The sequence below is a fragment of the Phalaenopsis equestris genome, unplaced genomic scaffold (genome assembly GCF_001263595.1).
Source record: "Phalaenopsis equestris unplaced genomic scaffold, ASM126359v1 Scaffold000002, whole genome shotgun sequence".
Taxonomy (NCBI): Eukaryota; Viridiplantae; Streptophyta; class Magnoliopsida; order Asparagales; family Orchidaceae; genus Phalaenopsis; species Phalaenopsis equestris.
Window position 1 is genome coordinate 57,232,326 of NW_018164444.1, and position 15,965 is coordinate 57,248,290.

General features: G+C 32.7%; 1 protein-coding gene across 1 annotated transcript; it reads left to right on the forward strand.

The window, feature by feature from the left end:
* Positions 1–7,533: 7,533 nt before the first annotated feature.
* Positions 7,534–14,473, forward strand: LOC110035962 (cathepsin B-like). The gene is made up of 11 exons (XM_020740303.1): positions 7,534–7,842; positions 9,843–9,896; positions 9,991–10,071; positions 10,172–10,328; positions 10,664–10,668; positions 10,755–10,829; positions 11,123–11,248; positions 11,921–12,139; positions 13,831–13,944; positions 14,043–14,078; positions 14,153–14,473. Exons 1-11 carry the CDS (start codon positions 7,771–7,773, stop codon positions 14,285–14,287), a joined length of 1,074 nt encoding a protein of 357 aa, XP_020595962.1. The 5' UTR covers positions 7,534–7,770; the 3' UTR covers positions 14,288–14,473.
* The last annotated feature ends 1,492 nt before the right edge of the window (positions 14,474–15,965 follow it).

A 15,965-nucleotide genomic window follows, 5' to 3' on the forward strand; every position in this document is an offset into this window, starting at 1 on the left:
CCCAGGTTCGGTTTTATGTAGGTAGAATTAGCACATATAAGATAGACAAACAAATCTTTTCATCCATCTTCAAAAAAAAAATTTAGCTAAATTGTGAAAATCTAGGGAAATGAAAGCTCAGAAAAAGCTAAATAATCTCATATATTTATGTATGCTTAACCTATTTACAACATATTTTTTTAATTAAAATTAACATGTCATATGTATAAAGTTTGTTGATTTTGGGTATGTTTGAGGCAACTGTAGTTTAATAAAAAGTTGTTGCGAAGCAGAAGTTGCCATGGATAAGCTAGCTATATTTATTTTTTGCAGTTTGAAAATATTTGTGTTGCAGCTGTTTCTGGACAAATGATCATTCTACCCTTGTATAGTAATATTTTTTGAAACAAAAATGTCCATACCACTACATTTCATACTTGAGTGTAAATATTTAATGCAGAACATTACAAAAAAAAAAATAAACACATCACTAAACAACAACTAGCATGACTATCAAAAATTAAGAAAAAAATTATTAAAATAATAATATGATAATATTATTTTAAAAATGGAGAAGACATGCCACGAGATAAACCGTTCTTCAGGAAAACTCTCCACGCCCAATCACTCTCAGTGGTGGAATCTTCCCGCACATCTACCCATAAAAAATAGACAGTTTTATGTGATTCTCCATGAGCAATTGTAAAACTATCTCCCGTAGTTATGTGGTTGATGTTGTTTGATACTGTTTCATATGTTGAAAACCAATCCTTATTGCAACACATATGAAATGTGCAAGCTGAATCAAGAACCCAATCATTATAAGATTATCCATCGGAGATAACTCGGAGTTCACCATCATTTGTAACTTCTTCAACAATGCTAACTTCACCATAGTGATCTGATTGTCTGTCCTTCCGATCTGAAGTTGTTTTCTTATTTTTATTTTGCAATTTGTAACATTCAAATTTGATGTGCCCATTTTTTTCTTACAGTAATTGCATGTCTTATCTTTATTTTTAGATTTTGATCTACTCTTTGTATAAACATCAAAACTCCTCTCTTGACTTCTACCTCGTACTACAGGGCCTTCTCCTTGAGCAATAAGTTCATCCACAAGTTATTTCAACTTCTCCTTAGAAAGTAAAGAATCATATACTTTGAATAGAGTAAGTATCTCTCGCTCATATAAGATGCTATCTCTAAACATTGTATATGATGAAAGCAGTGGACATAATAAAAATAGTGTCAAATCTTCTTTGTCATATTTAACTTCGATTATTTCCAAATCAGAGACAATTTCCTTAAAGACAATTAAGTGATCTATAACAGATGTAACTTCTGTCATTTTATGAGAGTATAAACGCTATTTTAAGGGCAACTTACTGGTTAGACTTTTTGTCATGACAATTGCTTTAATTTGAACCATAACACAGTGGCAGTCTTCTCCTTCAAAACTTTATATAGAATCTGATTTTATAGATGAAGATGAATTTGAAAAATCGTAATTCAATCTTTACGTTGTTTCTCTTTTAACGCCCATGATGAGGGCATTTTTTTGAACCCAAGTAGCGCATTGTTTAGATCCATCTGTGCTAAGACTTCTAGTGTCTTAACCTGTCAAAGAGAAAATCTTATGTTGTGATCTAAAAGTGGGATGTCATACTTGAATGTTGTCATCGCCGAATAAAGATAAACACCTCACTAAACAGTAAATAGCATGACTGTCAAAATTAAGAAAAAAAACTATTAAAATAACAATTAATAATATGATAACATTATTTTTAAAATGTAGAAGACATATGTCATGAGATAAACCGTTCTTCAACGATACTCTCCACGCCCGATCACTCTCGGTGGTGGAATCTTCCCGCTCATCTACCCACCAAAAATAGGCACAATTTTTTGTGATTCTACATGAACAATTGTAAAACTATCTCCCGTAGTTATGTGGTTGATGTTGTTTGACACTGTTTCATATGTTGAAAACCAATCCCTATTGCGACACATATGAAATGTGCAAGTTGAATCAAGAACCAATCATTACAAGATTCTCCATCGGAGATAACTAGGAGTTCGCCATCATTTGTAACTTCTTCAACAATGCTAGCTTAACCATAATGATCTGATTGTTTGTCCTTCCAATCTAAAGTTGTTTCTTATTTTTATTCTGCAATTTGTAACATTCAAATTTGATGTGTCCATTTTTTCTTACAGTAATTGCATGTCTTATCTTTATTTTTAGATTTTGATCTACTTTTTGTATCAGCATCATCAGAACTCCTCTCTTGACTTCTACCTCAAACTACAAGGCCTTCTCCTTGAGCAATAGGTTCATCCACAAGTTATTTCATCTTCTCCTTAGAAAGTAAAGAATCATATACTTTGAACAGAGTAAGTATCTCTCGCTCATATAAGATGGTATCTCTAAACGTCGTATATGATGAAGGCAGTGAGCATAATAAAAATAGTGTCAAATCTTCTTTGTCATATTTAACTTCAATTACTTTCAAATCAGAGACAATTTCCTTAAAGACAATTAAGCGATCTATAACAGATGTAACTTCTGTCATTTTATGAGAGTATAAACGCTATTTTAAGTGCAACTTACTAGTCAAGACTTTTTGTCATGCATAATTGCTCTAATTCGAGCCATAAAACAGTGGCAGTCTTCTCCTTAAAAATTTTATATAGAATCTGATTTTATATATGAAGATGAATTTGAAAAATCACATTTCGATGTTTACGTTGTTTCTCTTCTAACGTTCATGATGAGGGCATCTTTTTGAACCCAAGTAGCGCATCGTTTAGATCCATCTGTGCTAAGACTTCTAGTGTCTTAACTTGTCAAAGAGAAAATCTTGTGTTGTGATCTAAAAGTAGGATGTCATACTTGAATGTTGTCATCGCCGAAAAAAAGTCTAGATCGAACACTACTTGTTATAACTTAATAGTAAATCAATGCAACAAATAATGAAATAAGCAAAAAGAGAACACTCGGATTTCTTGTGGAAAACTCTATATGGGAAAAACTACAAGCAAATGAGGAGAATTCAATATATCAAATAAGAGACTATAAGTGGACAGAATCTTACACAACATAGAAGAGTGGTATTTATAGTTTTAGCAATACCACTTTAAAGAAAATAATTAAAATAAATCTAATAAAATAATAACACATATTGCAATCTAATTTGCTATTATAAGCCTGATTTAATGGTCAAAACCTTCAATCTGTGTGTTCACAGTTTCTTTCGAAAGCCACAAACCGTGTGGTCATAATTTCCTTATCAAACAAAGCAGGACCCACAAGATTCGGGTAATACTTTTAGCAATTTTTCTTTGTTTTTACACTCTAAAATCATTTATATTGTACCTCACTTGTGTCGTGTCATACTTGTAAGGTTGGTTTATTTTATTGAAAGTGAATATTCTCTTGTATTATTGCTTCTATTATGCTTAGCAACTTTTGAGCATTTTAACTATTGGTTAATCATGTATTGTATATAGGGGCATTTACATAAACGACACGAAACTTTTTTGTATTTACATATCTCACACCTAAGCTTTCATATTTACACACATATATCACTTATTTTCTTAATACCACATCACAAATTGCGTTATTGCCACTTTTTGAAAGTAAAATATAGTTTTCACGTTATAGGTTTAAAACACCAATGATCTATGTACGTAGATATGAAAGTTTAAGGGTGAGATGCGTAACTACGTAAGAATTGTGTGCTATGTATGTAAATTTGGGCTTTTACATATGTACCACCCATTTCCTATATATTTACATATCTAACACCTAAATTTTATATTTTATATTTATATCACCCAAATATTTCATATAACATAAAAAAATGCCGTCATTTTAACTTTTAAAAAGCTAAATATACTTTTTCATGCACAGTAAGATAAAATGCATGTGAAAATTGAAGTTTAGATGTTAGGAAAAAAAAGGTATAGATGTAATATATGTAAATACCTAAGAATTGAGAGATGTGTAAGTTTTCCTTTTTTTTTATGTTTAAACGTGTTGGATACAAACTTTTTTTTTCTTGTGAAAAGAATGGCCGGAGACTATGATATGAGCCCTCAACCACCCTCATATGCCTAACCACTTATCCCGGGCTGCAGGACAGATGCACTCAGGCGGGCTCAAACCTGTGACCCTAGGGGAGTTAGAACTTGAAGCATGCCAGAAAATTCTCGGCGATAGAGTAACGAATTATCGTCTTAGCGTTGTACGAGAAATCTACACACACTCAGATGAAAAGGAAAAAAACAATGACTACTCCAGAAGTTTTTTACGTGGAAAGCTCGTAAAGGGAAAAAACACTGGGTCTGACCCAGTTGCGAAAATTCACTATTGATTGATGATTAAAGAAATCTCTAATCTCATAGAAGGGAAAAGATAACTATATTTTTCAGATTACGACGTTGACTGATAGCATTTAGTTGGTGGTGATCGATGATGGTTGGCGGAGGTCGATGACAATAGGTGATGGTTTTCGGCGGTCTGCGATGGCCTACTGCGATTTGCGGTGGTCGACGACGGAGGTCGACGGTGTTTGACAATGATCGACGGTGATGCTGAACTGTAGCTTCCCCTCAAGGTCTCAGACTCTCTCTCCAGACTTCAACCCTCCCTCATGAGAGGGATGAGACTCTATTTATAGTGTTTTGAGTACAATTAATGCAGTAATATAAATTATTTTGATCGGACGATCCGGAGAGCTTCCCCTCGATCATAGGTCGTTTACTGGACATTTGAATGCATTAATGATGTCAGAATTGAGTGATCTTGGGCTCGTTGGATTCGTCTTGTCGAGCCACTCGATTCGAGTATAAACTTGTCATATTCGACAACCCTTTGATTTTCCAAATGTGTCCGAAAATTATCTATGTGTGGTTCAATGATTTGATCTGGGCTTGATTTGACTCGGATTGGGCTAGTTTTCACATCATTAAGTCTCTCTCATCAAGCCGGTCTTTTTGACTATAAGTTTGCTGAAATTTGAGCTCTGCATGAATTTTTATCAAGATATAAATGTTTCATGCTTAAAATATCGTCTCGAGATTCGTGTCATGCCTCGAGAATCGTGCCGGATGATGAAAATTTGTCAGTGGTATATCAGAACTGATTTTGCAGATATCAACCAAAGAGTCACGGCGTACATAAAGTATACACATCTATATTTACAACATATTTATTTTATTAAAATTAACACGTAGTATATATAAAGTTTGTTGACTTGGAGGCATGATAAGACAGAATACAAATGTGTGCACGCAAAGCTTGCAACTTCTATCAAAATTCTCCAAACGCAAACCCTTAAACTCAAAACACATTGAACCTAAGAATTTAACAACAATATATATAAGGCAAATTTACATGGGGGCAATTGCATCTATAACACTCAAAACATTGCTATTTACAAATCTAGTACCCAGCTTTCATCCATTTTTTTAAATTCTCAATCAAATATCAAAAATCACGATTAAAACCCAACTCATAATTTTTACTTTTATTATAAAATTCTCAATTATTTTATCATGAGACTCATAAATACATCGGTTCGGTATTTCAATAAAATCATCATTTAGCTGCAAGTTTTATAAATAGTAATATTTCAAGTGCTTTGCATATAACTCACATACATATCCGTCAACATCTGTGTATTTACATATTTAATATCTTAACTTCAATTGTTACATACAAGACACTTTATGTATGCATGAAATGATATATTTCACTTTTTAAAAGTTAAAATGCTAGTATTTTTATGTGATAAGATTGAATCTAGATTTCTTTATGAATCACACCCAAAGAATTGAGTGTGAGAATGAGAGAGAAACATATAAAGAGATGTGAGAGATGAGGTTTTTTTTCGTATATGGTTTCGGTAACTCATAACAAATTTAATGTCCCTCTATTTATAGGGGACTAGAAATATTATGAAATGATAATTACACTTCTGATCCTCTTTTATTTGTCGACTCCCTTTCAATCGACTTTGTGACATTCGATTGATGGGGACTCTAACGAATCACTTTCCACTCACTGGATCCCTATCTGAGCAATCCTTGAGTCACTCGGCATCTGGGTTGATCAGCCTCTGGTTAGCTACTCGACTAGTTTCTGATTGGTCGACTACTATCATTCGGTCATCCTATAGATACCCTTATTTGTTCTCATTGAAGCTCATCTTGGGATGCATGTCCGGCACTAATCCATTAGGTACATACACAAAAGATTTGAGTGACATATTTGAAAAAAGAAGTAATTTTAAGGCGTTATATATAAATACGTAGGTTTTGAGAGGCGTGTAGTAATGTAAGGTCCAATGATTGTTAGTACGGATTTGACGGAGCGCTACCATGAGAAGAAATTAGAAGCAAAATTATCTTTTGACCATGAAGTTAAGAAAAAAAACTTTTCGCTTATAAATATTTTAATAAGCAGTAGTTCATTTAAATACGCAACTAATAATTTAAATCATCATCTCCTTAAAATGATGCCACGACACATCAAATTATGAAAATAAGTGTTGACATTTGCCTAACTTATAACAACTTAATCGAAATTTATGTTAATTCAATTCAATGTGATTATATTTAAAAAATCGATCACCTTCTTTCATGTCAGGATATACACACACACACGGGTTTGAGTCTGTCCGAGTGCATGTGTCTTGCAGTGCGGGATCGAATGATTAGACACATGAAGTTGATTGGGGGCTCGTATAATAATCTTTAGTCATTCTTAATATATATATAACACCTACATTTGCATATTCAATGCCATCAGGTTTAAACAATTTTGTTTACATAAAAGCAAATGATTACAATGTAATGTTTATATTCACAAAGATAGTTGCAATATATATTGTTTGGACATTTGACACTCTTTTATTGTTGCAGGATCACTCTAATTTGTAATTATAAGATATCATTGATTACTTTGTTAGTATAGATATTATATCATCAATTTTTATTTTTCATATTATATGCTCGTTATATTGCCATTTATAAATAAAAAATTATCCATACAACAAGGAAAAATTATTTCATATCATACATGCGGTGTCCGATCTCTACGGTCGATCACCATGAAAATATATTTGGGTGGGCCCCACTTTTAATTTTTTTTTTTTTTTTTAAATTAATTATGATGATCAACGATAGAGATCATTGACAGAGATCATTGACCGCATGATATATATACATGGGGGAGAGATAAAGCATAAAATGCCAAAATAAATTAGTATCATTATATTGCCATTTATAAATAAAAAATAGTCCATACAACAAGGAAAAATTATTTCATTTGACATGCGGTGTCCGATCTCTACGGTCGAGGTGTCCGATCTCTACGGTCGATCACCATGAAAATATATTTTAGTGGGCTCCATTTTTTAATTTTTTTTTAAAAAAAATTAATTGTGATGATCAACGAGAGATCGAAGACCGCATGATATATATGGAATAGTTTCTCCGATACAAGATACATGGGGGAGAGATAAAGCATAAAATGCCAAAATAAATTAGTAAACAAATATAAAACGAGCACCGCGGTGTTTGCGAAGAGCAGCTGATCCACCTTTATCTCAGCTCAAGATTCACATGCTAGTATCGTGTCGCGCGAGAATTCCGTCCGCTACCCCATTCACGTTCTTCTTTAGGCCAATAAAAATTTCAGCTTTCCTCCCCAATTGATCTTAACGTCTTTCTTTCGGCCTTCGAAAGTCGTCGCTTGGAAGGGGGAGGGCCGAAAGGAAAGAGATGGCCGGAAAATCGCGAAAGCTTGCGGCTTTTTGGCTGCTCTTGTTCGCCGCCGCGATTCCGTCCGAGCTGGTAAGTCATCTAGTTAAAAGATCGAATCTTTTGTTGACGAGCTTTTGAGAATCTTCTTAGGGTTCTTTTGGTTGATGTAAAGTATGTTCTATAGAAAAATGATTTTCAAACTGAAACCCTCGTCTTCGATGGATAAAAAGTTGAAATTTTTACCAGTGTTTGCAGGACATGGGAACCATCTCCTGCTTCTTGGGAGTTCGAAAGCATATGTTTCAGATTTTTAGTGATAGTTAAGAGAAATTTTCTACTTCACTTAGATGCCAAGTCGCACTACTTGTTTATTTAGGTTTTACACTACTGTCTGAATTTCTATTAATGATCAAGTAATACTGGTTCAAATTGATTCTTTGAAGCTAATTAAGCATTTGTTGATCTAACTAAAATTGCGATTACAACTGAAGTTAAAATTTTATTTATAGCATTTGGAGTTTCATTTGTAAATTCATAGTTAAGCATGCTCATATTGAAGCACTCCTAAGACAGGTGTTCTTACTCAGAAGTTGCACAAAAAGGACAAGTTCTTGAGGCTTATTGGGCTAAAACAAGCAATATCTTGATGGATGAAAGTTCATGTTTATACAAATGGCACCAAAATAATACACAAATATGCACATGAAAACACAATGCTATGGAGTCACCTCTCAAAGTCGTTCGGGACAAAGTGCTGTTTTGTGGGAGACTCGATCTTAAATCATGTTTGTTTGGTAAATGATTCTTGGCGAAAGTTCATGTTTATATGGCACCAAATAATACACAAATATGTACATGAAAACACAATGCTATGAGAGTCACCTCTCAAAGTCGTTCGGGACGAAGTGCTATTTTGTGGGAGACTCAATCTTAAATCATGTTTGTTTGGTAAATGATTCTTGGCTATGTAAGGCCATTGGCAAGGAAATTGGTTCCTTAATTGGGGCAATTTCTAAGATCTCATAATTACTATAAATTGAAACGATTAAGCATTGAAGCGCTTAAGCACCTGTTGGAGAAATGTTTGATATTCTGTCAAGAACTATAAGCAGAATGTGCGAATATTGGAGCACTGTAGGGATGAGTGAATCGACAATATTTTGAGTGGTGGTATTTTGTGTTACTACATAATCAAGTTAAAAACCCCCTTCAAGCCTTATTAAAGTAAATTAATATTTTAATAATTAGTTAATTCTTAATTTACTTCCTTTATTATTTTAGTTAAGTACTCTATGTTTAAATATCTTATTTAGGATTGTTTTCTAATAATTTGAATTAAATATCAATCAACATAGTTAGACTCCTTTAAACTCTTAACATCATAATTATTAAGTAATTATTAAATGACTATGTAAATTAATATTTTCCGTTTAATTTGCAGGGTTAAATTTTCATTATTCTAAATTCGACTGATAAAATATACTCTTTCTAATTAACATTAGTTATTCTAATTAACTCCTACTAATTCTTCATGGAACTAAATTGACATCCTAAAAATTGATTAATTTTAAGCCGTGTATATGAAGTAATTTTTTAACCGATTAATACTTTTAATTAGTTCAATTTAAATAATTCATAAGCAAACTAATTAAGTACTGATTATCATAATCATATTCTATTTAAGCCATGACTTACAATTCAGTTATTAATTAATTACTAAAAAAATGAATTGATTTTTATGCTAATTAAATAAATAACTAATTGGCATATGATAAATTATTTCAAATAGTATAAGCCACCCAAATTAGTCTGATTCGACAATAAAGAAACCATGCAAACTCTTTAGTTGTTTTGACTAAATGTTGATTAACCTGTCCAGCTAATCATATTGCATCATAAGTCTCATATAAATCCCTTAAAACCACCAATTCTCAGAAAAATAGTCTTCAATATTTAACTCTGGATTAAAAATAGTCTTAATAAATCTTGAGTTTGTGGATTGGTGATGCTTTTGGTTTGCTTATTGCTGCTTTCAAATAAAATTAGTTTGTCTTGGCATTCCCAATATCTGATCCATCCAATTTTCACAGGTGATAGCTGTTAAACCATTCCCTCAGGTGGGTTCCGAGTCAAAGATACTTAAGGTGAGTTCTCACCATGCTCACATTGATTTCTATAGTAATTATCAATATCCATACTCATTTCTCATGTTAATATTTCTCTAATTCATATGTGTAGGAGTCAATTGTGGAAACGGTCAACGGGAACCCTGCTGCAGGATGGAAAGCTGCCATCAATTCTCGCTTCTCCAATTACACAGTGAGTTCAGCTTCACCATCTTAATCGAAATATCATAGGAAATTTGGAAATAAGTTGATCAAGATCAGTTTCCAGATTCTAAGTTTTGGTTTTTCTGCAGGTTAGCCAATTCAAATACATTCTTGGCGTAAAAAAGACACCTCGCAGTTTCGTAGACAATATTCCTGTGAAAACTTATTCCAATACTTTGAAGTTGCCTAAAGAATTTGATGCTAGAAAGACTTGGTCTCAATGCAGCACTATTGGGAGAATACTCGGTAGTTTTCTATTTCTCTTTCTTGGCATTATCATTATTATTGAAGCAGCGAGAAAATTCTCAAAATTGTCTCTTGATTTTTTGCAGGGGGTAATTATAGTCTCACAGTCTATAATGTGTCAGCTCAGTCCCCAGACTTTTTTAAATGATCACTACGGAGTATTGTTATTTAAAGAGGTTGGGGACTAATTTAGCACTTTTATAGGATTTGGGACTAAAATGGCCCCATGTAAACATTTAGGGGACTATTTCGGCTCTATACTTTTTAGACAACATACTGACCATTTTTTTCTTGCTTGATTGCCAAATTCTATGCGTCACCAACTTGGTTTAAAGATCAGGTATGTTTTTCCTCTTGTTTGAAGCTGTTGTTCGGGTGCCGACGGTAATGTTACAGTATCCTAATGAAGCGATTATGTGATTGTAGGGGCATTGTGGTTCGTGTTGGGCTTTCGGTGCTGTGGAGGCTTTATCTGATCGCTTCTGCATTCAGTTTGGCTTGGTTAGACCTTTGTTAATAATAGATTTGTTGGTTGTTAGTGATGCATTTGTCTTATATCATCTTGTTGTGCTCTACGATATAAACTAGGGGCATTTACATACATTCCACTCAATTCTTATGTATTTACTTAGCTAACAATTAAACTTTGATGTTTACAGTTATGCCGCCCAAATCTTTTATATTACATTAAAAATGCCACCATTTTAACTTGGCAAAAAATGAAATACATAGGATTTGGGTGGTATGTATGTAAATGCCCCTATAACTAATATGATTTGGATTGGACATTGCAGAATATATCTCTCTCTGCTAATGACCTTTTAGCATGTTGCGGGTTTCTATGCGGGGATGGTTGCGATGGTGGATATCCTATATCTGCTTGGCGCTACTTTGTTCAACATGGCGTTGTAACTGAGGAGGTAAGCAGTTGTCTCATTTTGTCAAAATGGCTGCTTGGATTCAACAAAGAATGGTCTTTTTCAGTTTTTAAATTTTTTGCATCCCACCGGAATGTTCGAATCTTGTCTCTGTATTTTTCTCCATCTTTATGCCTTATTACACTAATCACTGACTTCTTTATTATTTTTTTTCTCATTATTCCTCTTGCAAGGCTTCTGCCTTTCTTAATCATTACAAATCTTTGTTGTATTTATAAAAACTTTTTTTTTTAACCATTTTTTGTGCTTGGTCATTCCACCTCCAAATTTCCTTTATGTACAATCTATTTCCAAACTCTTCTAAAAAATTATGCTAGAGTGATTATTTCATTTTCTACAACGTAGCAAAGGCTTCAAAAACGGTCCAACTGTACTTGACTGCTATAAATAGTGATTTTGATGAGGATAGATTTCATAAGATTGTATTAGCTCCTGCTATACTTCATCTAACCAAGTTTTGGTTATAAATAAGGCTCAAACTGGCAATTCAAATATAAATAACTATTCAAAAATCTGATTATGGTTATGTCATGACTTTCACTACAAGTGTCCGGAATTACAAAATTTTAATCTGTTATTTGAAGTCATGTAGTTATTTATTTCTCTACACATTTGTTTAGTTCCAATGCGAGCTGACATTTTCATGAAATGCAGTGCGACCCATACTTTGATCAGATTGGCTGTGCTCATCCGGGATGCGAACCTGGATATCCGACTCCTGTGTGTGAGAAGAAGTGTCATGTGAAAAACCTGCTTTGGGAAGAAAACAAGCGTTTCAGTGTCAACGCCTATAGAATAAGCTCTAATGTTCATTCTATTATGGCTGAGGTTTATCAAAATGGTCCTGTAGAGGTTGCATTCACAGTCTATGAGGTACGACTTCTATGAATTGTTCAAAACATCTTATTTAATGGAAAAAAAAAAGTATAATTGAGAATTTTGGTGGATATCCAACTTAATGTTGGAATCTAGGAAAGTTCATTATTTTCTTATGATGTTTTCAGATCATAAGCAATGTAGACAGTGATTTGCTATTATGACTGTAGAAACCAAATGAAAATCTAAAAAACTCAAAAAGATGTGGAGTAATTTATTAACTATTTTATGTTATTAGATGTTATTACTAGGAATAAAATAGGATATAACATTGGATTGAAAGTTAAAAGCAAAATAAACTTACTGAGGTTATTGATACCACCCGGAACAAAGAAACAGCGAACAAACAGCAGATAAATTGCAATAGAGATGTGAGGGAACTCAAATGAGGATTGATTTAACTAACACCAGCGAAAACAAATAAGATACAACATTGATCTACTGTTCGAGAGGTAGATCTTCTCTCCACAAATCCTAACGCTACTAGGAACACCAAATGAAAAGAAAAACTGCAGCAAATCGAAATACCTTCCACAAACCCAGATGAGTTGACCTTCATAAATAATATATTCATGTTTAAGACATAATTTTGTAAATGATGAAATAACTCGTTAGCTTTTAAAAGTAGAGTTATTAAATCATAAATAGACTACTATTTACCAAAAAGAATGAACATTTTTTTTAATGCTTGTGTAAGGTAATTTAAGGAAAAAAATTAGATGCTTAACAAAAGTAATGGTCATGGGTTTATATAAAATAGATAAAATATGTAAAAAATAGTTTTCTTACGATAAGATGTTGAAATTTAAATGTTCAAAAATTAATATAAGATATACCTAAAAGTTAATAAATATTATTAATGCCAACAACAACCAGCCTTTATGCCAATAAGCGGAGTAAGCTACATGAATTATTTTTCTCCATTGTGTCCTATTGAGTGTCATTTTCATATAATTCTAATAAATTATGATCATTTTTTATACAGCATGCCCATATATTTTTAGGTCAACTTCTACCTTTCTTAATATAAGTCAATTCAAAAACATTCACTCTCCTAACAGGATTATTAGATCCTTACGTTTAATGTGACCAAACCATCTAAGATGGCTCTCTCTCTGATATTGTCTATCATTGGAGCTGCACCAACCATTCATGGATATATTCGTTCCTCATTATCTCCAAGTGTAAAGCCACTCATCCACTTAGGCATTCTCATCTCCACAACACTTAGTTTTATGTTTCTCTTCTATAGGCCAACTTTTTGCACCATAAAGTATTGTAGGTCTCCCCACCATCTTATAAAATTTTCCTTTTAAATCTGGGCAGATAGATATTATTAATGCCGACGTAATATAAATTTTTAAATCTAGGCAGATAGATATTATTAATGCCGACGTAATATAAAATAAGATTAGTATAGGAATTATAAATATATGCTTGGAAACTAATGAACACTATTGTAGCACACAAAGCACAAATTAAATGAGAATCTTATAGAGCTCGTAAACCTAACCTTAAGAAGTTGGATAAAGCTGATGATGATGACTTCGGTGTGTCCAGTTTGATAGTTTTAAGGGATCACATATCACAACAGATAGGAAATCTCCATTGTTGAATCCTTACTTAATTATAATCAGTCCTAAACTATACTCAATCTGGTCATCTGGTTTTTATTTTCTTTTAAACAGGATTTTGCCCACTACAAATCAGGTGTCTATAGACACATCACGGGTGATGTCTTGGGTGGACATGCTGTTAAGCTAATCGGATGGGGAACCAGCGAAGAAGGAGATGATTATTGGGTCTGTTTTATCACTCTAATTTCCTTAAATTTTGCAAGATTAAATCCAATTCCGACTGAGTGTTTTATGCCTTTATGTTTTTTTTTTTTTTCCTGCAGCTACTTGCTAACCAGTGGAATAGAGGCTGGGGTGATGTATGTAATATTTATGAACAATTTCCTTTTACTAACACGAAAACCATAAAAATTTCTTCTTTTTATCTGTTCAGGATGGTTATTTCAAGATTTTAAGGGGGACAAATGAATGTGAGATTGAAGATGATGTGGTTGCTGGGTTGCCTTCGGCCAAGAACTTGTTGAAGAACTTTGCAGAAATGGATGCAGCTACTGATGCTTCTGCTTGATTTCTCAGCAATGTATTGATGAACTCTGCACCATCCATCTCTTGTAATGTTTGAAGAACTTTATATCGCTTTTGTTTTAAACATTGGTGAATTCCAACCCGTCTGAACATCATGAAGGATGTTTCCTGAATTTCTGTAAAATTTATGTGAATTAAAACGATTGCCTGATGAGATTTCCTTTTGTTATGCTTTCTGTTTTTTGCTCTTTATTTTTTCATGAAGTAGTTTAAATTTGGAGCAAAATGTTTTAGATTATTCGAAGAATCAATTTTGATTATGATGGGTTTTATAATTATTCAATTTGTTTTGACATGATTATAGAATTTGGAGCAAAATGTTTTAGTTAGAATATTCATAAGATATTTAAAGCACTCTTGTTTTAGATTAAGAAGATTGACATGCAGACCACATAATTCATGTGCATTAACATATCTAAAAACCTGAACTTCGATCTTTACACTTCACTTTATTTATGCATAAAAATGTGCATTTCACTTAGGGTTGCAAACAAATCGTGCCGAGTCGAGCAAGGTTTTGCTCAAGCTTGATTTTGCTTATAAAATTTGAGGTCAGGCTTGGCTCAAGATTAGGTCGAGTTTTTGTGTTTATGTTCAAGCTTAGTACATTCGTTATTTTGGTGAGTTTGGTCCATGTTCGTTGATATGATTATAATCGAGGCACTATCGAGCAAATTAATGTATTTTTATCGAGTTATTCATTTATATTTAAATAATCTTTATTTAAAAAGTTAAAACTAGTGCGGTCCTACTATTTATTTTCTTACTAAATGAGATTTATCGGACAAAATAATGAATAGTATGATTTAGTTGTTTATATTCTAATCAAGACTTATATCGAGTTTATAAATTTGTAGCTTATTCATGAACTTCAAATAAAAGGATTCGTTGAGCTTTTTAATGAGCCCGTTCCTAAGTTTTACATGATTTTATTCGCAAACATAAATGAACCGAACAAGTAGTTGTTCAAGCTTATTCATTTAATAATCTAGTATTTATAGAAGTGATCAAACTTGTTCAATTAGTTAATCAAACTAATGTGAACGAGCTCTTATCAAGACAAGCTACAACTAGTTTATGAAACACTCAGTTCATTAGTATTTCACTTTTTAAATCTTGAAGTAGGGATATTTTTTATAAAGATTTTGTGGTATAATTGTAAAAACTAAAGTTTAGGTGCTTGATATGTAAATACTGGGAATTGGGTGGTATGTATGTCAATGCCCCTTCAGATTTTTGTACTATATCTCACCAAATTAAAATGGTATTATGTTAGGTAACAACTACATTGTAAAGAAAGCATCATCATTTTGTTTTTTTAAATTTACAAACATACCACACAATTCTTTGTGTTCTTAGATAATTTGACATCTAGACATTCATATTTACTTATATAATAGCTTGATGTCATAAAATTTTGAATGAAAAATGATATATCGGTTAACTATTAGGGCATGATTTCAATAAAGTGATATTTTCCCACTACCATTAATCAACTTGTCAAACCATATAATATCCACACTAATCAACCATCATGCACAAGCTCATAACCCATTATTCAAAAATCTTGTACATGTATCTTATTATGAAGGTCATCAAAGTTAAGATAGTAGTATTTATGATGAGATATTGTTGAACCCAAATTTACTTGTGAATCACAC